At 41.1% G+C, this 25586-nt stretch overlaps 3 protein-coding genes across 13 annotated transcripts; 1 reads left to right on the top strand and 2 right to left on the bottom strand.

The window, feature by feature from the left end:
* Positions 1-69: 69 nt before the first annotated feature.
* Positions 70-4759, bottom strand: LOC136709369 (transmembrane 6 superfamily member 1-like). Of its 5 annotated transcripts, none has more exons than XM_066684524.1 (10): positions 3936-4620; positions 3665-3768; positions 3369-3466; positions 3142-3245; positions 2841-2923; positions 2630-2748; positions 2063-2167; positions 1479-1571; positions 1236-1355; positions 70-417 (listed from the first exon to the last, which is right to left on the bottom strand). In XM_066684524.1, exons 1-10 carry the CDS (start codon positions 4034-4036, stop codon positions 229-231), a joined length of 1116 nt encoding a protein of 371 aa, XP_066540621.1. In that variant the 5' UTR covers positions 4037-4620; the 3' UTR covers positions 70-228. The 5 variants fall into 5 exon arrangements, with proteins under 5 accessions (XP_066540621.1, XP_066540622.1, XP_066540623.1 ...); XM_066684527.1 differs by lacking the exon at positions 3936-4620 and adding an exon at positions 4690-4759 and having other exon boundaries at positions 74-417; positions 3665-3772; XM_066684528.1 differs by lacking the exon at positions 3936-4620 and adding an exon at positions 4689-4716 and having other exon boundaries at positions 74-417.
* Positions 3579-25324, top strand: homer2 (homer scaffold protein 2). Of its 6 annotated transcripts, XM_066684532.1 has the most exons (10): positions 9100-9174; positions 9273-9333; positions 17601-17757; positions 21167-21298; positions 21415-21507; positions 22002-22138; positions 22613-22769; positions 22927-23037; positions 23504-23584; positions 23809-25324. In XM_066684532.1, coding segments are annotated over exons 2-10 (1059 nt in total). In that variant the 5' UTR covers positions 9100-9174; positions 9273-9331; the 3' UTR covers positions 23998-25324. The 6 variants fall into 6 exon arrangements, with proteins under 6 accessions (XP_066540630.1, XP_066540632.1, XP_066540631.1 ...); XM_066684533.1 differs by lacking the exons at positions 9100-9174; positions 9273-9333 and adding an exon at positions 3579-3654; XM_066684535.1 differs by lacking the exons at positions 9100-9174; positions 9273-9333 and adding an exon at positions 3672-3793.
* LOC136709856 (RNA guanine-N7 methyltransferase activating subunit-like) lies at positions 5898-8187 on the bottom strand. 2 transcript variants are annotated; one of them, XM_066685396.1, is made up of 3 exons: positions 7982-8187; positions 7390-7529; positions 5898-7117 (listed from the first exon to the last, which is right to left on the bottom strand). In XM_066685396.1, the coding sequence occupies exons 1-3, from the start codon at positions 8063-8065 to the stop codon at positions 6991-6993; spliced, it is 351 nt and encodes a 116-aa protein (XP_066541493.1). In that variant the 5' UTR covers positions 8066-8187; the 3' UTR covers positions 5898-6990. The 2 variants fall into 2 exon arrangements, with proteins under 2 accessions (XP_066541493.1, XP_066541494.1); XM_066685397.1 differs by lacking the exon at positions 7982-8187.
* Positions 25325-25586: the final 262 nt, after the last annotated feature.

The raw sequence follows: 25586 nt of genomic DNA, 5'->3' as shown, positions 1-25586 counted from the left end.
TTCTTTCATTCTGTTTTATTAAATGACAATTTATTCAGATTTATTTATTTGTTTTTTTCATTTTCAAACATAGCACTCGGTACAGTAAACAACTCATTAGGAAACATTTACATATTGTGTGTATGTGTTAAGCAGCGAATACTGCTCCTCGTGTGCATTTAAGCAGTGTATTCATGCAGTGTGTGTATGTAAGTGGTGTGTACATATGTATGTAGTGTGTAGCCGTGTTTAATCAGTGTGTGTGTTTGTGTATTTGGTGAAGAATGCTGGTCGACTGATACAGCGGTAGCTCAGGGCTTGGGGCAGTAGTGTGTACAGGATGTTGAAGGTCAAGAAGAGTGGCAGGTGTTGTGTAGGTACACGGTGAGGAAACGGTGTTCTGGTGTGTAGGGATGCTCCGGTGTGACAGAACTGAGCCTAAACATCAGAGAAATACATACCGTCAAACACACTAAACCTCTGTACACGCTCTACCCTCTGTATGCACTCTGATCCTACTCTACCCTCTTCGTACCCATTTGGTTTACCCCCTGTACCCATCTCAGAGAAGGCAGCAGAGTCCCTGGAAATGTCTGTTGCCTAGCAACCATCACTGACCATCTCTATTAGGCAATGAGGAAGAATATATCACTCTCCCTCTTTCTCTGCTCTGATGTAAAGTAGATCTTTTATTGCTGTTGAAATGTCTGGTTGAACACGGATTGAATGCAGTTACAAAGATCTGGGATTTGTTCATTCCCTTGAACATTAAAAACCTATTTATACAATGATGCCTGAAACAGACTCCAAAACACATCGAATGGAGGCAAAATAAGAGTGAAAAGTTATCAGAATTTCATCATAATGAGCAAATGGATTGGAGACAGGTGACAGTATCCTGACTGTACATAAGAAGCATCTACCCAATGTGTGCAAGCAAAGACGGGTCGTAGCTCAAAATGTTGTGAAACAACTGTCAAAAGTACATTTCTCCGCACAAGATTGAATAACTGGGTCTTTTCCAGAAATGGGGTTTTTATTTGACTTGACAGTCATTAGAACTTTAAGGCTGAGTTGAGCATTAGCATGAATCTTATGGCAGTTAGATTTTATGAGTCTACAAACTCTCATCTAAAGAAATTATCATGTTAAACTAATCAGTTCGGTTTATATTCAGGACTACGTCGTTTAAGGACAAGGTCATTGAGGTTCCTGGGCCCATTTGGGTCACCTGTATATAAGTGAGACTGTGTTACCTGTGCCACAGCCCCAGCATGCACCAGACTCAGGTCAGGCAGCCAATCACAGCCTGGCACCAGCAGGCCATAAAACATCAGCACAAAACACGGAGTGGAATACAGCATGTTAACCAGCATCTACACACACACACAATTAGAAATACAATCCATGGATTTATTAAACACTTTTTTTGGAATTGTAATAATTATCAAACATTATAATACAGTTTATTAATCAACAAATAACCACTTGGTTTGTACCTGTACTGTATCAAAAGCTGAAGGGTCTTTAATGTACGGCTCAATGTTCAGCATGTAATCTTTACATACTCCAGCAGCACAGTCCAGCGCCACCTGCAGGAAACACACAATTAGCTAACACACACACACAGACACACTACACAAACGCTGCGCTTACATACACACACATATACACTGCAATAACAGAGGGGGGGGGGGGGCATGGGGGCAGTTATGTCCTAATAGTTAGAGAAGCGGGCTGGGTACAGGAAGGTAGCAACTTCACGTCTGAGGTGCCCCTGAGCAAGGCACCAAACCCTTATCCCCGGGCGCTAGGGGCACTACCCCTATTGCACTAGTGTGCGCATGTGTGTGTGTGTTTGTGTGAACTACTGCCTTAACATCAACACACTGCACTGCATTAACCCCTCCCACAGTACCAATCAAAAACACACCACACTTACACACAATGAATAACATACAGACACTGCAGTAACACACCCACAATGCACTAAAACTCACATACACACAAACGTCACTAACACCAATCTCCAGCGTCCCTGTCACATCATTTGGAAGATTGTTGTTGCTATGTTTTTACACACCAGTCCTCTGAAGACACTGAACCCTGCAGCAGCAATGAGGCCAAAGATAAAGATTAGATCTCCGGGTCTCTGCAGAACACACTTCCTCTGCTCACTTTCCACATCCTGCCAAACACAAGTCAACAAACTACTGTGAACAACGGGACTTGCTCCACCAGATCTTTTGTCATTAGTAATATTTAAATTTAAATATTGTGTCGTGTATATATAGTGTGTGTGTGTGTGTAAATGTGTTAATGTGTAATGGTGTGTGTATAGTGTGTGTATATGGTGTATAGAGTGTATGGTGTTTGTTTACAGTGTATAGAAACGGTGTGTGCTGTAGAAAATATGTACAGTGCGTGTATATATTTTATATTGTGTGATTGGTGTGTAGTGTGTGTGTCTTATATAGCATTTATAAGGTGCATAGGGACAGTATGGTATGGAAATATCAATTTCATACGGTGTACAGTGTATATGATAAGTGTGCAGTGTGCATATGGCGTACAATATTGTGCATCGTGTGTGGAGTGTTTGTTTTATGGTGTGTTTGTATGGTGTATTGACTGTGTGTGTGTGTCTCACTGTTAGTGTGGTGCTCCATGTCACTGGTTGGCTGAAGACCCTGAAGCAGCTCCAGATTGAAACACACACGTACAACACATACAGGAGAAACAGCCAGTTCACATCACACCCGAACTTGCCTAAAAATAAATAGACATACATCAGGGAAGCACAGGAAGCACATAACTGCTGTTTTTTTTTTTTTTATCAAACCACACACACACACACTCACCTACCACGCTGGCGGGAATGTAAACAATGATCTGCATCAGGAAGGATCCCACCCAGTAAAGTCCAATTGCTCTGTAACTCTCTCTAAAAATGATTACATCACCAAGGCTCATATTGTAAACATTAGTGTGTGTGTGTATCTATGTGTAAAGTCTGTATGTTTATAGTGTGCTTGTGTGCATACAGAGAGGTAATTTGTAGTTATTGATGTGTATAGTGTGCGTGTATATGCATGTATAGTCTATGTGTGCCGTGCAGTGTGGATTGCTTGTGTATGTGTGTGTGTGTGTGTGTGTACTTACCCCCAGGTTATAGCTGCTACCATAAGCAGGTACATGAGGTAATGAGCACAGCCATTCCAGTATGAGGTCATGTGACCATGCGCAGTGTTTATGTTGGGGTCGGCCTACGTACACACACACACACACACACACACACAAACACAAACACAAACACAAACAAACAAAGAAAGAAAGTTGCCAGGTGATGGAGCTATAAGACAGTTGTTCCTGATAAAATGGCCATTCACCTGTTTGAGGTAAAAAGTCATGAACCCGTCGATGATGGCGTCCTGCTCCAGAGCGATGATCAGGTTCACCACACTCAGCAAGGCATACAGACCGAAAACTGCAGAAACACACAGACATCAGACTGGAGCTGGAGGTCTAAAAGAACTCCCTCCTTCCTCCTCTATAATAAGTGAGAAGCGTCAGATGAAATGGGACGATGTGGAGCTGCACGTGACCCTAAGGTCATCGTGTTCAATGCCGAGCGTGGCCTAGAGGGCAACAAAGGGCTGTCTGAGGAAGTTCAAGGTGAGTTTACCATAAAACAGTGGATCGGACGGAGCTCTTCTGTTCAACAGAAATCTCCCCAAAATAACCACAGCCACAACCAGCACAACCCCGACCGCGCAGAGAGCCTCCAGTCTGCAGAGAGGCACAGAACACTCTGGTAAAACCGTGCCTCACACATCAGCAGTGTGTTCAGAAGCCTTCAGTGTGATAACTTTCCTGTCAACAGCTTTTAGAAGAGGATGCGTAGCATTCTGAATGTATCTTTTTTATTTATTTATTTACGTGTGTGTATTACTCACCTGCTGGAGATGATGAGGTGATTGAATAGATAAGAGCCAGGGACGGAGAGCAGAGACAAGATAAACACACTCGTCCCCGCAAACGCGTTCAGTGCAGACATCTCACACAGACTTTAACTTATACACAGAATACACTCGGAAACACAACAAAACTATAACATCTTACAGAGAGCAGCACAGGTTCAGTTTGAAGGGGCTTTGGTTTTTGAAAAAAAAAGCCACACACACACACACACGTATGCCTCAACTCACATAAATAACTGTGCTGTAACTCTGCTGTTATTTCAGGCATTGCATCTGTGCTCTCTGTCTCACACACACACACACACACACACACACATAGGGAAATAACAATGAGCGCCAGCTCCTAGTGCGTTTTTAATCCTGTCATAGCTTTGTGTCTGTGTATGTGACTGTAACTGTAACTTTAAATAAAATTAACGTCTAAACACCTCACAGAACATGGAAAACGCTCCCACAAAAAACAAACAAACAAAAAAAAAAACGGATGAATGTAAAGATGTGCTTTTAATGTTATGTAAATACTTTGTAGAAAGTGCAGGATGTCATGAGGATAAATAAGAGCCAAAGAAAATGTATTTTTGTCCAAATCAATAACGTAAACCCGTAAACACACGCTCACTGTCAGATATTTCAAGCCCAAAGTTCAGGATTGACATTAGTGTTCCTATTGGCTTGACTTTGGGTTTAAGTTAGCCGGCTAAACTGAGAAATCCTGGTTTGTGTAATTACCCTGTGAGCAGGTAAACTCTCTCAGTCCAAACGTATCCGATGAAGTCTGACTGACAAAGAGAAAACGCAGGCCTCAGTGTAAATCGGCTTTTCTCCATCAGGGGGCAGCAGTGTAGCATTGCTGAAAAAGGCCGTGGTGTAATTCAGGGTTTTGTCCACCAGGTGGCGGAAGAAAGTAAATGATACAAAGGTGTGAGTTTTGTTCCACGTTTGTGTATTTTACAGCAAAGGATTTAATAAACACGCAGAGAGTTTTAGGTTTAATATTAAGCCTGCGTTCTTTTTAGGTTTTAAGGTTTAATGCACTTGTTGTGGGACTGCGGTTTGTACGGAGTCCTCCTCTCAGACCTAAAGAATGTGGGATATTTTGGTTTCGGTCTTCGATGGGCGGAGCCTAAGTCTCAGTAGTCTAGCTCAAGATTCTGCATAATATAGAGTTAATAAGACTGCTGTTCAAACTGAGAGTAACAATATATTAAGGTGGAGACCACCCCCAGTTATGTTTATGTTATGCTTAGATTAAGATATAATATTAGTATTAGTATTAATATTAGATTACTGGATTAACCCCAGACTAGGTTTAAATTATATTAGATATAGATTAGATTAATACAATTATTAACAGAATTTGAACAGATATTAACAGAAACACATTGTGGCTAAAGCTGGGTTAGGGTTAGATTACTACTCGTTAGATTAAAGTTAGATTAGAGCTAGATTGTGGGTAGACTATGGCTAGATTATGGTAAGATTAAGATTAAATTTATATTGGATTAAATCGGGATAGATCGTGGTCAGGGTTGGATTAAAGTTGGTGTTATATTAAGATTAGTTTATGGTCAGATTAATGTTAGATTGGGTTTAGATTAGGTTTACATAAAGAGCAGATAAAGGTTAGGGTTAGATTATGAGTAGATAAGGTTTGGAGTTGTGTTCAGATTAAATGAGATCAGACTTAGCTCGGGGTGGATGTGCAGGTCACATGACCCTCAGAGAAAAACTGTATATTCACGCTCTGCTGGAGTCCAATGACCAGGGACACACACAACACACACACACTCAGAGCTGATGTAGGTCGCTGTGTGCTGCGGGGGAGGAGTGTGTGTGTGTGAGAGAGACAAGCAAGTCTGCACAACTGTCACATCACATCATACACAAAAACTCACACACACACACATCTCTGAGTTCTGGATTTTGCGTCTTCAGCAAAAACATTTTTAATACAACAAAATGTATGTCTTAATTATTTTAATTTACTGGAGCGCACACACACTATTCTTAGAGAAAATCAACTCATAATACACACATTGTTACCCTCATCCACCCTGCAATGTTTAACACATTCACCACACATCTGAGGAAAACCCTAAACACAACATTTATTAAAATGAAAAAACGTAAACAGATCAGAGATTAATTTATCATATTATAATTGACCATTTGCAAAACTGGCCATTTCAATAATTAGTGATTTATGATTCATACCAAATCCAGTTAAAGCCTTCATTAAACATGAGGCATTACTAAAACTTTACTTGCTTCAGGCAAAAAAATAAAATAAAAATAGAAACAATCTGAACTGCAAAAAAATGAACTGAAATAATGATAAACCCCAACTCTGTTGGAGCGCTTCAGTAAAAACAGCTGCTCTGCACTTAATGAAAATGTTTTAATGAGTGTTTACTCTGTTGTCGTTTAGTGAGAAAACATCTGTCCATTAAAACAGTGATGGTCCACACTGATGGCTCCAGTTCTCTTAAAAGCTACATTTGGAGGACGTTCCAGGACATTTGATATGAATGAGATTCCAGAAAAATACACTGTTAAAATCAACTGTTAATGAGCCAAGATCAGACTAATAATGAGATCAGACCAACACAAAGTTCAGACCTGGGTTACACTGAGATCAAACCAAGAGTGACATCAGACCTAGATCAGACAAGCATCAGACTAATACAGAGATCAGACCAATCACACTGAAGTCAGATTAATAAGATTTAAAACTCCTTCAGTTACATGATCTGACTGCACAGATCTAAATATTTAGACATCGCACTTCAGCAATGAAGATGCTGCAGTCTGATTTCTCATCAGCAGCAATGTTCTGGTGCTCTCAGATTGGTCGGTCAGTAAGGGTGGTCTCTGATTGGTCTGTCAGAATTATCAGTATAATTGTCTCAGATTTGTTAGACTGTGGTCTCAAATTGGGCAATCAGTGGCGTTGTGCTTTCTGATTGGTCGATCAGTAGCGATGTGGTTCCTCATCAGTCGGGCAGTAGCAATTTGGTTTCTGATTGGTCAGTCAGTAGCGATGGTAACGTGGTCTCTGATTGGCCGAGTTGTACTGGTTTTCTTCGGGTCCTGTTCTCCAGCGCTGGGGGGGACCCCCCGCCCACCGACGACCGCCACGATAACCGCCGTCGGGAAACCTGTACACAAATAAAACAAACAGTTGTAAACATCTAAAATATGACTTATAATAAATATTAACACTTAGTATTGTAAACGTATTTGGTTTGAGGAAGGAAAAAGCACACGACAGTGGGGGACACTTCAAAGAATGAGTTGTTAAAATTTTTTCTGGTTTGTTCTTTGTTTAATCGTGATCTCAAACAGGTCAGTCTTAAGTTCCCTTCACTTTAATAAAATGATTTCTATGTTTACAGATTGTGTGTAATACGCTGATTGATTGACTGATTACCTCCGCCCGCTGCTCCACTGCTGTATAACGGGCGGGTCTCGTTTTTCGCTGCGTGCGCGCTCCATAAACTCCGCGTCGCGCTCCGAGAACCGGCTCGAAAACTGCTGCTCATATCCCTCCATCGCCTCCTTGCTCCCTCCCTCCATCAACAATACAAGCAAATAAAAACACTCAGGCTCGCGCGCTGTAACGTGTCCAAAATCCGTACGCTGCCCAGAAGCTACACTCTTAATGTTTAGTAATGATGTAATAATAGTTAAACAATTATCCAATTATTATGTTTTCACAGGAAACAGTTTAAAGTTTAACGGCACAAACAACGCGCGCAGAGAACTCTGACTGTGTGCCTTTATTATCCGCCCCCTCCGTCTCCTCTCCTCAATCACCAAGGTTCCGGCATCATCTCCGTTCCCCCCGCGCTTTAAATGAAACTCTTCAACTCCCATATTTTTATTCTATAATATTCATCCTTACTGTCCCCCTTTATATAAAAAAACATACATAATTAATTACTAATCACTTTCCACCTTCAACTTTCAGAAAGGAGTAAAACGCCCTGATACCCACTGATCAGCCATAACATTATTACTACCTCTTTTATGCTAACTGTCTTTCTCTCAGCTCCACCGACCACAGGAGCACAATTACAGAATGTAGTCCATCTGATGCTCTGCATACATTGTTTACACCCTGTTTTAAGTGGTAAGGACCACCAAAGACCAGATATGCTTTGGGAGGTGGGTCATTCTTAGCACTTCAATAATGTGTGTGTTGCACTCGTAAGAGTGGAACAGACACAGCACTGCTGCTGGAGTTTTTAAACAGTATCCAATTACTGTCCACTCAGGAATTATTCCTGCTCTGTGGTGTTCCTGCCCAGGCTACCGGCAAACAGAAATATGCAGAGGAATAGATGGACTACGGTATTTGTAGAACTACAAATTGTGGTTTGTGGAGCTGAGAGAGTGCACAGTGAGTGTAGAATGATCGTTATAATGTTATTGGTAATTAGTGTTTATATAAATGAGCTCTGTTCTGATTGGCTGCCTTATATTGTTACTCATTCCAGTGTAAAACACTCCTTGTAAATTGGACTAGGCTATGAATTCAGTTATATGGACATGTTTATGTTTTGTAACATCATAAATACAATTAATTATATTTGGATTAAATTTGGTGTCCCAAAATGGTATAAAATGACTCTGGGGTATTCAAAGTAGCAGGATTTTTTTTTTTCAGTAAGTCAGGCAGGCTGGACTTGAGGTTTTGCCTATCTGACTAATCCCGCTTTGTGGTATAGCCCTTAGGATTTCTCCCTCAAGTTTGAAGTTAAGATTAGAGGAACACTAGGTAAGATTTTTTTCTCCTGGGGCTGCCCCTAGTTTTAATAATGAAAGCATTGTACTAAAATCAATGGTGGTTTTCTACCCCCCTCCAAAAGTAGAATAGCAAGGACAGAAGCTCTACTCTCGTTATTACAGATCACTGGAGGGATACAATGATATTCAACATATTAATTAGTGCTATTTTAACAATAAGATTGATTATCATTGTGCCTCTTTGAATGACTTGTGGGGAAATTACCAGGATAACTCTGAAATCTTGTTTTTGCGGAGTTCTTTTCACTCCACAAATGACATGACCAAAGTGTGGAGTTCAATGAGGACCTAGGGCTTTGAGCCGGATTGGGACAGAGCATCACACACTCACACACCTCTGAATGAGTGTTTTTTAATCAGAGATGATATCAGTCAGGTGCAGGAGGTCAGCAGCAGGGAAAGTGTGGTATTACACGTGTTATATTTATTTATTTATTTGTTTTTCTATATTTTTCTCGTCACTTCCCGATGAATTGCTCTTAAATGATTTATAAACATATCCAGTTTCAGTGTTGAGTCTCTTTTCCAAAGACTTTGGAGGAACAGGCCTCTACACTGGAGTCATGTGAGTAGATATTTGACATTCTGAACCTTTCTAAATGAGCAGAGCGGTTGGTGTTTTTTAAACACGGCGATGTTTGAATCTGATGGGACGCTGTGACCGATATAAAATATACGAGAACTTCAGGTTTAAATGGTTGGTTTTAAATCGATGGTGAATGCGTTGTAGGTTCAGTTTTGCATTGGTGGGTGGAGTTATGTTATTTCCATTCGTCTTTGCCATACAGTACACCCGTTTTGTGAGAAAACACATCGGTCTCTAATAAAGTCTTTTCCACAAAGCAGGACTTCAAAGGTCGTCAGGTGTCCTAAGCTCAGAGTTGAGGATTGTACATATAGAATATCCCTCAAGTCTTTTCCTACAGGCTTGAGTTAGGTTAAAATTCTCAGATTCAATGTTGAAATAACGTAATGACTGCCGTCAAATCAACGTTCTCTTAAGGTTGAAAAGACGTCCAAACACAGACATTAAAAAGACGACTATTAGACGTGTTTTGGACGTCCAGCGACGTTATTAATTGGTCCCGAAATAAATTACTTGTGTAAAACGCGTTTTGGACGTCCACTGACGTTATCGATTGGTCACAACTTAATTAATTTATTAAGATGGATTTTGAACGTCCATTGACGTTTAAAATATGTCCTTGACGGACAGACTACTTTTAGACCTATTTTGAACGTCCAGGGACGTTCCTTGTTCACTGGGCAAGCCAGACCTGTCCAACAGGAAAAAGAGCTGTGATCATTCATAGTGTAGATACATTTCTTAACTTTGTGAGTATCTGATTAAATGAGAAATCGGGGAGGTGGTGGTATCCCACAAAGTAGAATTTCTCGGATAGCCACATTAATGTAAACCAGGATTTGATGATTTCCCAATATGAATTCCATTTTCCAGTTGGACAAATTGGGGCGTAAGTTAGGACTACACTGAGAAATCCTGCTTTTTTTGGACTAACCCAACATTGTCGGTCTAAAACGCGCATTCTGTCAAGACACATCCGTTTTCCGTCGGAATACACCTGTTATGGTCTACAACACGCCCGTTTTCAGACGCCTCTCCCCTCCTCCTGTTAAATTAATTGAGCACGTAGCCAATCACAACACAGAAGGCGTGGCATCTCCAGCCAATCCCAACATCAACCAGACAACAACGTGCCAGCAAATCCCAGCCATTCTCCAGCGCGGTGGGCGTGGCCTTTCCGGAAAACGGGTGTAAAACACGAAAGGTTCCACCGCGGTTCGATCCGTGTTTCTAATTTAAAGCCAAGAGAAGAACGGCAGCGCGAGCCGCAGCTCCACGAGCTCAATGTCCGGGAGCACTGTCACGCGCAGAAACCAAAGATAAACGAGAGAACGGGAGTGAGGGCTGTCCGAGGCCTGTGTTTTTTCGGTTGAGATTTTTTATTGATGTGAAGAGGATTGACTCAGATTTGGAGCCATGGGGTGAGAGGAACTTTCTTTATTTTCCTGCTTGTTATTAGTTACAATTTCTCCGTTCCACATTAAAAGGTGCAGCCGTTACATTCTGGCACCTCAGCCTTTATAGTAGACCGATGTGTATGTAAAGTTAGTTTTATTATGTGGACTTTGTCTGCTCTGTGTGTGTGTGTGTGTGTGCGTGCGAGAGAGAGTGGGTGAGAGTGGGAGCAAGTGTATGGTGGTGAATCACAGCTCTACACTGAGACAGTCTCCCTATTCTCTTAATTCTATTAATTGTGAATCTCACTGCAGTCATTTTAATATATTTATGAACATACTGTACATTGGCTGATGGATGGGAGAGTGGGGTAAAGGACTGTCATTGTTTGCAGAGCTGCTGTGTTCTTGATTGTGGGCTTTATTTTTATTCATCATCATCATTATTTGAATAACTGATGTTTGTTTGTTTATTTTATTTGTTAATTAAGTTAATGTGTGCGTTATTAGTGAGTTCCAGATTGGTGTGTGAAGATTTTTGAGGATGTGGATTATTTTTCCATCTTAGATGAGCTTGTGAGGGTCATTGGTGAAGTATATTTGTTTGTTTATTGGGTTGTTAAATTTTTGTGGGTTAGTGGTGGTTTATAAAGGTCTAATAGTTTGTGTGGGTTCCAGGGGGGGGGGGGTTCCTTACAGGTTTGTGTGGGCTGTTTGAGGATTTCAGGTTCTATTTCTGAATTGTGAGCTTGGGTTCATTGAGGTTGCTGTGGTGATAGTGTGGTTGGCTGTTGTTGTCTTGGTTTTGGGTTCATTATTGCATGAAGTGTGTGTTATTGGGCTGTGTTTGTCCTATGGTGTTCCTGAAGAGTTGAAGGGTTGTTAGAAGTTTGTTGTGGTCTTGTTTCTGTTGATGTGGATTTGTGGCACTGTTAATTTTATTATTTTCTAAACAGTATTATAGTAACCCCCACAGATAATGCAGTTACAGTTACAGTAAGATACATTGTTTTATTTATGCATGCATTCATTTGCATGTTTTCTTGAATAGAGGTGGCATTAAAGACTTTATTTGCACTGAGTGTTACGCTGTAACTGACCCAGAGGCCTCAGGAATGCCACGCTGCCAGAGCCAGAACAAAGAGATAACACGCAAACACACACGCACACACACACCCACACACTCTGATACAGTGACGCACCATGGCAGGCTCTGGTATGTTAGGAGTGTGTGTGTCTTCTTGGCTCTGTTTCCTGAAGCAGGTTGATTTTTATGGAGTTTCCGCTTCTTGGAGCTTTAACTTGATGCTCATCTGAACAACGATGCCATGCTGTTTGTCACTCTAACCACATTTCAGAATGTAATTTATCATTTGTCAAGTGCACCGCGACCCTGAAATGGATTAAGCGGTAAAGTAGATGATGATGTTGATGATGATTTCTCAAGTGTGTGTGAGTGAGACAGGGAGAGAGCAAGAGAGAGACAAAAGGTAGACAGTTTTCATTAATGCAATGTTCTTCTGTGTTTTTAAAACTGTGCTGGGACATCATCAATTTGTTGAACCATTGGAAATATATATTCAGTATAGTCAAGTTGTCAGAAATACACAAACTGAAATATATTCACACAAACTCAGCTCCTTGTAGCTTTGTTGTAGGCTTTAGGTCAAAAGGTGTTTTACATGTGTTTCATTGGGACACATTAAAAAATGTACTAGGAGCTGTGACAGAAGCTTGAGAATCCTGATTGGTCAGCAGCTCTGCCCTTGTAGGTCTGAAGGGCCCAGGAGCACTTGAGCCTGAAATATTGGTTGATGAATCTTGGTTAAGATCCATTTTTATTCGAAAAAAAAAAAATAAAATAAAATAATAAATCTAGGTTTAAACCACACTAAGCTTCCCTCAGGTCTGGAGCACAGGTGTTTGAATATACAAATATGTTAATTAAGCATTTGGGTTAGTTTCCTTAATCCTGTATGCTAATAAGACATGGAATTACATAAGAAATCCCAGTGACTCTAACAGAACTAGCATTAGCACTAAGTGGAAATCAAATGTAACATTAAGTTAAAGAATATCTGTCTTATTATAATATACTGTTAAAATTCATAGAGTTTGCAATAATTCTGGGCAGAGTTCTGCTTGAGTGTCAGTGTTGACAGTCGATGGGTGGAAACGCTGAGTTAATGCAAAAAATTCCGTTTCATCAGACGGGGCCCTAAAACACACCTATTTTCAGACTGAAACACACCTGTTGACAAACTGCTTGTTTAAGGTGTGTAAGTTCTGCAGCCTGTTGGACTAGTCCAAGAAGTCTCAACTTGCGCAACACATGCAAACACCATGGGAAAGAGAGAGAGAGACAGAGTTATAGTTACATATTAAAAACGTTTATACACTTTGCACACTCCTGGTTTTTTTGTGCATTTTTGGAGACAAATTCAGTGATTTAGCTGTGTAACTAGCACCATGCCAGTCGTGGGGTGTAATATTTTTACCCTGTTGCCTGCATTAGCTTTGTGGCTGCATTGAAGTATACTTTTGAGGAAAATGGAGAAAGACTGAGATTTAATGGTGTGTTTAGTTGTACCCTTGTCACGAGTTGCTGCAGAAGTTAATAATAAACTAAAAGTATTTAAAGCATTTGCAGCTGAGATTCCCCCAGTCAACAGGTGGGGATCAGACATGAGTTAACACTCCACCTGTTTAAGAAGCCCTGACCATGGAAAACATGATTTCCACACTTTGTTTAAATAAGTAAGTGCAGTAATAAACATAGCTTTTTCTCCTCATTCTCCTTGCCCTTACACTCCATATGTCACATTAAATTTGTATAAATCTGCCCTAAAAGCCTTAGTTTAGTTTTCATGCTGAAGTTATAAGACATGTTGAGGCAGGAATACACCCTGGAGGGGGCGCCAGTCCTTCACAGGGCAACACATACACACACACTCACACCTACGGACACTTTTGAGTCGCCAATCCACCTACCAACGTGTGTTTTTGGACTGTGGGAGGAAACTGGAGCACCCGGAGGATACCCACGCGCACACGGGGAGAACACACCACACTCCTCACAGACAGTCACCCGGAGCGGGAATTGAACCCACAACCTCCAGGCCCCTGGAGCTGTGTGACTGCGACACTACCTGCTGCGCCACCGTGCTGACCGAATTTACACATTATTTATTTATATTTACTTGAATGTTTGTCATAGTTAGTTACTTGAAATTGTTGCAGGTTTCATGTGGGAACGTGTCTACGTCATTCCAAATAATCCCGGTCATTTCTACCATGTTCTACAGCGTTCTAATCAACTATAACCTGACTGATTACTCACTTGGCAAGTCATGGCTCAAAACAAAAAGAACCTCTGGTTGTGTGTTGTGGCTGTTCACAAGACTTGGAGCTTATGACAGATTCAAGTGTTTCTTATTGCCAGGGACATTTGTGTAAATCCCAGTTAAAAAGTACCTCAGGAAGTATCTAAAAGTGCTTGGTAGGAAGCTAAAAGTCACCCCTGAACTGACAATAATGGTGCAAATGGCCATAACACAAAAGTCATCCTGATGAATCTGAACAGTTGTGGTACGACTATCTCGGGGCAGACTCCCTACTGGACATTGCACAAGGCTAGTCTCCCTGAATGGCACCCAAGGAGGACTCTACTTTTCAAAGATAGGCACACTCTCCTAGACTAATAAGTAAGATTTTGGTAACCAACTCATTTAAAAAACAACAGCTTTCATTTTGCAAAGAAAGGAGAAGCATCTGACACCAAAAATACCGTCACCATGGTCTACCATGGTGATAGCGCAATGCTTTGGTATTTTCCATTTAATGGGCCTGTCCAAGTATACAGCATCTTGAGAAAAGAGGCCTACATTAAAATTCTCAAGGAAGAATAACTTGTTTGGGCAGCCTTTAACATTCCCACAGGAGAGTCATTCAATCATTCATTGTTCGTGCTCGTCCATTGCAAGGCGACAAACATTCACACTTTTGAGTGGCCAATCCACCTACCAATGTGTTTTTGGACCATTGGAGGAAACCAGAGCAGACACGGAGAACACACCAAATTCATAACAGACAGTCCCCCAGGAGTGGGACTCGAACCCCCAATCCCAGATCCCTGGAGCTGAGCTGTGTGACAGCAACACTACCTGCTGCGCCAAAGTTCCGCCTCCTTCAGGACAACGATTTGAAATATACACTGGTAAAGAAATGGTTAACAAAAACCAACCATTGATACCAAAGTATCAATAGTATGGAGTGGCCCCTCCAGAGCACAGACCAGAATCCCTTCCAGTATCTGTGGAGGGCACCGATTGTAACAGAGTGTTGGCAAGGATGCCTTCCAACTCCAAAGACCTGGAGGTTGTTGCAATAGAGGAGGGAAACAAAATTCAACTGGGGAAATGTACAAATATTTTAACAATTATAAGAATCATTTGATTTCTGTAATGACAAATAACGAAGTGACTATTCAAAAAGGAATTGTGTTGGGGGTTTATATATATATGTGTATATTAATATTCAGAAGAGAAAACTATTGGTTAAAAAAATCCCTACAAATTCCAATTTTAAGGATCTTTAAATGTTGGTTGTCTGTTTTTGGGATTTATTTTATTTTATGTAACTCCTGTCTCTGCTTACTTCCTGCGGTGGTGACGAATTTGTGCAGCTGATGGGTCAGTGTATTGATGGGTCAGTGTATTGATGTGTGATTGTTTTTTCCTCCTGTCGTTTGGCCCTCAGGCCAATTCAGTCAAATAAGATTACAACCAGATTATAGATTTAACACACACACACACATACATGTGCGCATGCACACACTTTCTCTGTAGCTTCCGCTTGCAGACAGTATACACACATTCTGTCTCTCTCACTCCCACTCTTACTCTTTCACTCACTCTTTCTCTCTCTCTCACAGACACACACACTTATTACATATACTCATACACCCTTTTCAGTTTCTGTTTCCTACTGAAAGTATATTTGCACAAATGATGGAAGTGTCTGTCTGTGTGTGTGTGTGGTGGGTTATTTAAAGGTGTATAGAGGCTCCTCCCAGTCTCGCCTTAAAGTCGCTAAACAGCTTATTGGATCTGAGGACATCAGAGAACCCATGCAGGAGCGTCTGTGTGTAAATGATAGGGCAGTACTGTGTTACAGTCGGAGCGGCTGACCATCTGCTGCCGTCCTGTAGCGTCTGATCTCATTATACGCTCTCACAATCTATAGACCACTATTTATCTGATTACATAATCACCCAGTCTATAGAGCACCACTCATTTAATTATGCACTTAACCGATCAGTTCATTTGGTTTTACACTCACCTTGTCTGTAGACAAGCATTCATATGATTATACACTCAAACAACAGCCGCAGACCACCCTTCTGAAGCCTGTGGTGTGAACCTGTGGTTCTCCACCCGGGCCGGAGCAGGTGAAATAATGCTGCTGATCCTGTTTTGCTAGCACCGCAGAACCACATTCCGGCCCTAGGTGGTCAATAGAACTCAGTGTTTTTGGAACAGCAGGTACAACCGCATTGTTGTTTTTCAATCCGAGAATTCCAGAGATGTTTAGTGTGGACGGCTTTGTCATTTGTTTATAAAGGCTGTCTCATTGAAAGGTGAAATCAGAGCAGGTGGACGTGAGGAGCTCAGTGATATGGCATGAGGAAGGAGCAGAGGTGGATTCATGTGCCTTGAGTGGATGAGGGATTGAGCTAGATGACTGTGCACACTAAAGTAGAGCCTCTAGGCCCCTATGCCCATCTTCCCTCCTTAGTGCACAACAGGAAACTTAGCACTGTTTCCTGCACCTGAACATTAGTTAGTTGAGTTTAGCTTCCTTGACATTACACCACACAACAGATTCCCTCATCTATTTATCTGAGTCATTTGCTCAGGTGTGATCTTTCTGAGCCGTTTATTAAAAGTTAATCTGATTTAGGAGCAGGGTTGAAAATGGATCAAATGTGTTTTGAAAAGGTCGACCAAGAGAGTCACATCATTAAACAAAAACAACAACGAAAATCATATTAATGCCACAGAGAACTGCCTTTCGAGCACAGTTTACTCAGCGGGGCACAGGTCAAAGCCCTACTCAAAATTAAGCCCCATATCTACTCTTTAGACCACTGCCCACCCAAGAGCGTCACCCACCATGTTACAGGAGAGCAGCGCACAGCCAACTGCACATGTGGCATTATGGTTAAATGAGATTATGATTAGGGTTGAGATTAGGATTAATGAGGTCAGAGAGAGACAGAGAGAGTCAGTGAATCAGGGTTTGATTTCTGCCTGGTGTTTAATGTCATTAACTCAAACTGATAAATTTATGATTAGATTTATTTTTTTTAATCATTGAGGTTATTATGATCACATGCAGGTATTAAGGCCCAGATTTATATTTATTTCTTTATTTTAATAATAAAAATAAAACTTGATCATCATCAAACAGACACAGAAAACACACGCGCGCGCACACACACACGCGCGCATAGGGATGGTATGAAGGTTCACTGAATGGAGTCTGATACTGAACAGTTTAATTATATCCTTTTATTTAGTGACTCTCAGCTCAGAGATGCTGAACTTCAGTGTGTGTGTGTGTGTGTGTGTGTGTGTTTCGGTAATTAATATTGCTGTATCAGTGCTGTTATTTGTGAATTGTTCCTCAGATAATCATTGGGGACAGATAAATAATACATTAATGGTTTTGGAGAGTCTGAAGGGTCAAACTAGGACAATGTAGCTATGCCATTTTAAAAATGCTGTTAAAAAGTTAACTCTCTCTCTCTCTCTCTCTCTCTCTCTCTCTCTCTCTCTCTCTCTCACTCAGGGAGCAGCCAATCTTCACTACTAGAGCCCATGTGTTCCAGATAGATCCAAGCACTAAGAAGAACTGGGTTCCTGCCAGTAAACAGGCCGTCACTGTTTCTTATTTTTACGACAGCACCAGGAACAGCTATCGCATCATTAGTGTGGATGGGTCAAAGGTCTGTTCAGCAAAAATTTACTGACTTCAATAACTAGAACAGTTCTATTCAAAAGTTGTTGGTTATTGTTCAGCAAGCAGCGAGAAGCAGGGCTCACAGAAGCTTTTCTGTTTACTGTTTTAGCTTTATCTTCATTCTTCGCACTCATTTTCATTGTTTTCACTCGGCGGTCTTTTATCTGCACTCCAACCTGTATCACCTGATGTAACCCCACCTTTGACATAAATGCAGATTTGACACTGTGATTGGAGACGCCAATGAGGAAGCAGCGGAATTCGAATCATTCCCATAGATACGAGTAAAGGGAGCCAAATCAAAAGAGTGTCTTCAAATTAATGTTAAAAATGTGCTTTTGATTTTTAAAAAATAAGTAAATCAATAACATTATTATTGTTTATTTCCCTTTTTAAACGACTCTTTGAGGTCACTTATTTGGTTTAAAAGTCCTCACGGCTATTTCATGTTTGTGGTGTAAACATAAATGTGATCTTCTGACTGAGATCAGCGTTTTCTTCTTTATCAGTTCAGTTCGATCTCATCCAGTTTCTGTTATCAGATTCCACTTTAACCCTTTACACACCACGCTCACTAGTGCTGTTTACTATACCTTCATTTTACATCCCATAGTGATTAGAAATTACATAACATGAATAATGAGTTACTTACCGTAATGATTTCAGCCAGTGTGTTTTCATGCACACAAACTAACAAATATACACATACTCGCATGCACATATATAAAACTCTCTCCCACACAAACTACTGTAGCTGTAGTATTGTATAATATAGTACTGTGAATACTTTCAGTATTGGAAACAGAACGCAGGTCAAGTAGGGACACTGAGGGGTTTACAAACTCTAGCACTCCTGCTGTGTCTGATCCACACGTACCAGCACACCACTACCACGTCATTGTCACTGCAGCACTGTGAATGATCCACCACCCATCTCATACCTGCTCTGTGGTGGGGTCCTGACTATTTAAAGAACGTTGTCAAACAAAGTATGCAAAGCAACAGTCTGTAACTGTAAACTACAGTGGAGATATGGACAGTGGGACTAAGAGTATGATAAGGAGGTGGTCATATTATGGCTGATTGTTGTGTGTAAGTATAAAATATATAAAGTAGATATTAGAGGAAGGCCTTGGGATGTGAGAAACTGTTGCATCTTTTGGCATGGTGTTGTTTCCATAGCAACGAGAGAACTGTAATACCTAGTGTGTCTTTATAAATGTATGCACTGCTAATAAAACTGTGAGGAAATTGTGTACATGAAGGTTTTGTGAAACATAACGTATGTGTGTGTGTGTGTGTGTGTGTGTGTGTGTATGCACACGTACAAGGTGCAGGTTCCCCATGGATTTTGAGCGGATGTGCCCTCTCTTAGTTCTGCGTTTACATGCTGGGTTGCTATGGAGACATGTCCCTTAGTGTGGGCACAGGCCTGCTGATGTTTGTGTGTGTGCTTTACTCTGTCTCTCTCCCTCTCTCTCATATATATATTCTCTCTCTCTTTCGCGCGCACACACACACACACACACACACACACTTCACTAAACTTTGCATGGTACACACACACACATGCCTGTTTAACACCTGCTGCTCTCATTCACCCCAACAGAGCAGAACCACTGCTATTACTAACAGACCGGAACACACACCTATGTTCTATGACCATAATAGATAAAATAATCTATTATAAAGATGTGATATTACATTTTAATAAACACTGATTAACACAGACTCTCACTCACTCTCAGTAGTATACCATTCTCCCTGTTGCTGGGTAAAAGGGTTGAATCAGGGTCACTGTGGTTAGGGAAGGGCTGTAGAGCTGATTATTTTTATACTAAAATCACATTTTGTACTGTGCAATGATTTCCGTTAGTTGGAGCTGACCTTGAAATCTCAGGAGCTTCATTTATGAGAGGAAATCAAAATTATGTGCCAGTGTCTATCAGTAAAAGTCGATAAACATCTTCCAGTTTGTTCAGTCCTAGGTAAAGGTCACTGGAGTCAAGGTGAGGTCAGCATCTGACTGAGGCACAAAGGAGAGGTTTAGACACTGGAGTTGCACCCTAGGTTTGAGTCTCCTACTGATCCAGTACTGTTGATGTTCAGATCAGGTTCAGGGATTATATGGGTCCCAATCTTATCCTCAATCAGTTGTATGTCTCTCAGATGGTCAGCCATCACACACAATCAGCTCCCTCTCTCGCTTGTGCTTTCTCTCTCTCTCTTATACACACACACACACACATATATGTGTTTGACTGTTGTAACATGGATAAAGTGGATTAAATTTTCAGCAGATTATCCGATTAATAGCAGAGCTGTCCGTGTGCCTGTGTGTGGTGTCATGCTAAACAGTTTGGCTGCAGAGACATCAGGGTGTGTGTGTAGAGTGATGGTGGTGGTTTTAGTGTTTGATGTTAATTTGTGCTCTTGTCTTAATGGATGTTGCCATGAGATAAATATCCTTATTACACTGTCTCAGCTCCCAATGTGTTTGCTATTTAGGGAGAGCTCCCCTGGTGTGTGTGTGTGTGTGTGTGTGTGTGTGTGTGTGTGTGTGAGAAAATAGGAGAGAGAGAGAGAGCTAGAGATCACTTACTTGAAAGTTCCTGAAATGTGACACCAGTAATGTGTTAAAGATATGAATCCTAGTGATGCTTAGTCCCACCTTTTCTCTCTTCCCTCCTCCCTTCTGGGTTTGAGTTTATGACCTCTGTTCATCAGGGCTGTGCCATATCATCTCATTCACAATAATAATGTTGTCATTTGATATTTAAAACAATACAAATGATAAATATTGTGATGATAGTGATATTCTGACTTGATTATATTATGACCTCATGCTGTTACCCATAATACAGCATACGTTTATTGTTATTCAGTAGTGGATTAGGCGCAGTGAAGTGTGGAAAGTGGCTCTGAGGTGGAGGAATTTGCTCCAAAGAAAGCGGACCTCAGTAGTGTGCAGGTGGTTTGGTTACAAGATATCAGATGTACAATAAACTATGGTAATATGAAAGAAATGAAAGTAGACTATAACAAAAGAAGAGGGAAACACAATCTGTTTCACCACCCAAACAAAAGCTCCTAGTTGAGGACGAGGATTATAAAAAAATGCAATTAGAAAAGTTTAACAGCCAATGAACTCTAATCCAAGCAGGAAACTACACAGCCTCAGCACAGCAACTAGTCTGTATTTGTTTTATTTACTGTGAAGCTTTAGGGTTACTTTTTGTATAATTTAATAATAAAATTACTGTTTTGGCGTTTGTTTGTTTTTCTTTTGTACAGCAACAATTTGTTTCAACTCTGTTTGAATCATGTTGCGTTCTAATTTCTCCTTATATTATGCTGTCTGTCTGTTTGTCTGTCTGTCTGTCTGTCTGTCTCAGGTGATCATTAACAGCACCATCACCCCCAACATGACATTCACTAAAACATCTCAAAAGTTTGGACAGTGGGCGGACAGTCGAGCAAACACTGTGTTTGGACTGGGCTTCGCTTCAGAACAACAGTTAACAAAGGTAGAAAAACACAAAACAGATATACACACTAACACCCACACATTACACTTACACACTATGAGGTGAGTGGGTAGTAAAATTGTGTCTGTGATGTTTTGTTTGTGCTTGTTTAATAGTTTGCAGAGAAGTTCCTGGAGGTGAAGGAGGCTGCAAAACTCGCTCGAGACAAATCTCAGGAGAAGATGGAGACCTCCAGCAACCACTCACAGGTACAGCTTTGCCACGCCCTCTCATTCTCCAGTTGCCTAGCACCACCCACTCAGCCTTTAGCCTGAGGTTAGGTACCGCAAACATTGCTATGAGGAAGATTTGATGGCATTTATCTACATTGTAATTTGTAAGTTCAGGTATTGAGTAATGTAGCACAGTTATTTCATTAGTTACAGATTATAAACCCTGCTCCAAATCATCCCAGAGGTTTTGGGTGCAGTCCATCACTCCAAAGAACGCTGTTCCACTACTTCATCTGCGTGTTCTGGGGGAGACTGTATGCCTCTCTAGTTCTCGCTTAATATTGGGCATGTGCAGCTGCTGAGGAGTTCTGTTCACTGTGAAATTCACACGTTTATAATGAATGTCTACAATAAATTAAGATGTAATAAGAGTATTACGAGATACTGTTAAAAATATGAAGCCTTTCAGAGAAAGACAGCATGTGTGAACTGAGTGTGTGTGAACTATGTTGTGTTTTTGTGTTCAATAGGAGTCGGGGAGGAACACGCCATCGTCCAATCAGGTCTCCAGCATGAACGGGACAGACGATGAGAAAATCTCACACACACCAGAAACCACAGCACTAAAGAGTGAGAATGATCGACTAAAAACAGTCATAGAACAGAGGTATGCACACACACACACACACACACACACACACATACACAGCTTTCTTGGCTCTCCATAGATGGTAATTTTAAAAACATGCATTTTGTAACATAGTACAATAAACAGTAAATATTTTTTTCCTCATTAAACCCAGCTCCTCATTAAACCCATGGCAGTGAAAACGCACACTCACCCCAGTTATTAGTCAGCAAATGCACACACTCACCCCAGCTATTTGAAGCAGTGAACCCAAACACCCAGAGCAGTGGGCGTTCTTACCCCACGCTCAAGGAGTGTCTGGGGGTTAGGTGCCTAGCTCAAGGGCACCTCAGCCATGGATGTAGAGGGAGGAGAGAGTGCTGTTAATTCACAATCCAGTTTGTTGTTCATGGACCCTGTCTAGAGTGGTTTTCCTGCTTGAGCTGGGAATCGAACCATGGTCTGTTCTGTAGAAGGCTGTTTAAAATGTGTGTTTGTGTGTGTTTTATACAGTAACAGTAATGCTAAGAAAGCTGAGACGGAGCTGCAGACTCTGAGGGAGAGTAATGCTCGGCTCATTGACGCTTTGCAGGAGGCGAACACCAGCCTCGAGAACTGGAAAACACAAACGCACAACACTCAGGAGGAGAACAACACGCTCAAGAAGAAGGTACACTACACAAACATAACTCACCACTCCTCCTCCTTCAAATAATAATCTTAATGCAAAGCGTCACACAACACTAAAACAGCGAAATGTATTAAACTTTATTACAGCTGTGTGTAGGACTTATGTAAGTGTGTGTGTGTGTGTTTGTGTGTGTCAGATTGCTGAGCTGGAGCTCCAATGTAAGGAGGAGAATCAGGAGAAAGAGAGGAACGCTCAACTAACTCTCCGAGTTCAGGAATTGGAGGCAGAACTACAGGATAAAGAACAGGTAAGGCACACACACACACACACACTCGGGTTCATCTATCTCTTTAAATACACCCTAAAATATTATAAAATTGTTTTGTCTGTGAAATATCAGACACAGAGCCATGATCAGACTGAGGATCTGGCTCTTCAGGATCCAATCAGAACCCAGTACTAAGGCTAAGAACCACAGTTTTAGAGAACCTTTATCAGTTTGGTACCCTTTATTCTGAGGTATATTAGATTTTGGTGTGTGTGTGTGTGTGAAAGAGAGGGAGAGACTGAAATGTTCATTTTTAAAAGATGCTGAAACATTTTGAGTGGAATCAGGAATCACAGGACAGACTCTAATCCTCATCCCACACACACACACACACACACACACAGAGTGATGTTGATGTGAGTCATCTCCACCCCCACAGCGCTGCTTCAGAACAGCCAGTCAGAACACAGTGTGATTGTGTGTGTGTGTGTGTGTGTGTGTGTAGGAGTTGGAGAATCTAAGGAAACAGGCTGAGATCATCCCACAACTGATGGCCGAGTGTGAGAGCCTCACCGCCAAACTGCAGGTAAGCTCACACACACACAATGAATCTAATTATATATATATATAAAATAGTGCTTTACAGGGTGAAACTGACTAACGTAGCTGTTATAAGTACTGATGCACGTTGGTTGGAATAATTATTCATGGCTGTAGGGAGACTGTCTGTGAGGTTGATGCACTTTATAGGTTTGAAAATCTTAACGTGAAAATTCTACTCATATGTGTTTGTTTTTGTCTTTTCCTCAGGCAGCGGAGCAGGGCAGTAAAGACGCTCGTGGGAAAGTATTGGCACTGCAGAGTGAAGTGGACGACACTCACCAGAAACACACTCACATCAAAACAGAGCTAAAAAAGTTTATGGACGCCCTGGAGGGAAAGATCGACGAACTGCACGAAGTCCGGCAGGGCCTCTCTAAACTTGGAATAGACAACTAAACACAGACACACACTATACAAACGCGCATACTACACACAAAGTCCGGCAGGGCCTCTCTAAACTCGGCATAGACAATAACACACGCTGCATTGCGCTGGAGCCAACAAAGTGATAAAAGCCCTACACACACACACAGAAATGCACACACAGCTGGAATATTAGGAAATGACAGCCATAGCGGTGTGTGTTTGTGTATATACACACACACACATGCACGCATGCATACATGCACAAACAAAAACACTGCTTTTTATGGTCAGGGGTATGGTTATGTGTTTGTGTGTGTTCACACAGTGTTCTAAATTAGTCTTTAACACTGAATTCAGTTTATATTGATTAATTTATATATTTCATTTGGACCCATCAATATGATGCCAGTCAGACACTGCCTAATAATAAAGTTTAATTAGCAGCAGCTACTGGCTTTTGTGAGTCTTAATAAGCACACGATCCTATCCTTAGCACTCCTCCTCTAGAGTGTTAAAGACTTTTTTAATAGATATGTTTACAGACTAATTCTGAGCTGTGTGAATAAGGGCCGGTGATGCTGATTACTGCAGTGACCCTGAGGAAGAGTAATAGTGAGAGACACACGTGCGCACACACACACAAACACACACAGCGTGTAATAATGAGGTGTGTAAAGGCTGGAAACTCAGGGTGTGTTTGAGGTCATATTACACACACACACACACACACACACACACACACACACACACACATTGTCACTAAGTGCCTGAAGGTGGCGCACTCCTCTGTCTCGAGTTGCTCACTGTCCTCTGTCTGCATGAAGCTGCTTCACCACAATCTCTCTCTCTCTTTCTCTCTCTCTCTCTCTCTCTCTAACACACTTATTTAATATTAAAGATTAAAGTGCAATACTGCAACAGGCCTGCAGGGGTCAGAGGGGTGTGGATTTTTTGCAATTTGTCATGGATTTTTGTGGATTTTCTTGGCCATAATGATCTCCAAAACCACCGAAAACTATGCTAGACGATATATTTATAATCGTATGATTGCTGTGAGTTGTGCACATATGATACACATTTGTTGATTTCATTTTTTCCCCCTGAAAAGTAGTTTGTCTTAACATTGTGGCTGTTGTGAGTGATGTTTTTGTACTGTGTGTGGGTGTGGGTGGGTGGTGTTGCTGCTGCTAGGTGATTATGGGATGTGTGTGGTTGATTGGCTCTGCCCCAGAACAGAGCTAAACTGGATCATAAACCCGTCACTCTCTAGAACTGTTTCTCTTCCCTGGTTTCCATGTTTATTTATCCCGATCAATGCTGTATAAATATTGATTAATTGTCATAAATATAGTTTAAATACGAAACTGTTCATTTGTGTGTCTCTTTTCTCTCCTTAGTGTTTGTGTGAGGAGGAGGAGGAGCATCAGTTCTGATTCTATGGTTGTGATATAACAAGGATGCACGTGTTAGTCCCCTCTAAATTTAATTACTCAATTACTCCAGTCTCTTAAAAGTGATGTTCACTTTTTTTTTTTTTTTTTTTTTTTTTTTTTTTCTTCAAACCATTTGTTGCTTGCCACTCTGTTTGTGCATTGGAAATCTGATGTGTTTATGAAGCC

Source organism: Hoplias malabaricus, chromosome 11, assembly GCF_029633855.1.
Source record: "Hoplias malabaricus isolate fHopMal1 chromosome 11, fHopMal1.hap1, whole genome shotgun sequence".
Classification (NCBI taxonomy): domain Eukaryota; kingdom Metazoa; phylum Chordata; class Actinopteri; order Characiformes; family Erythrinidae; genus Hoplias; species Hoplias malabaricus.
This window is presented reverse-complemented; position numbering and strand designations above follow the sequence as displayed.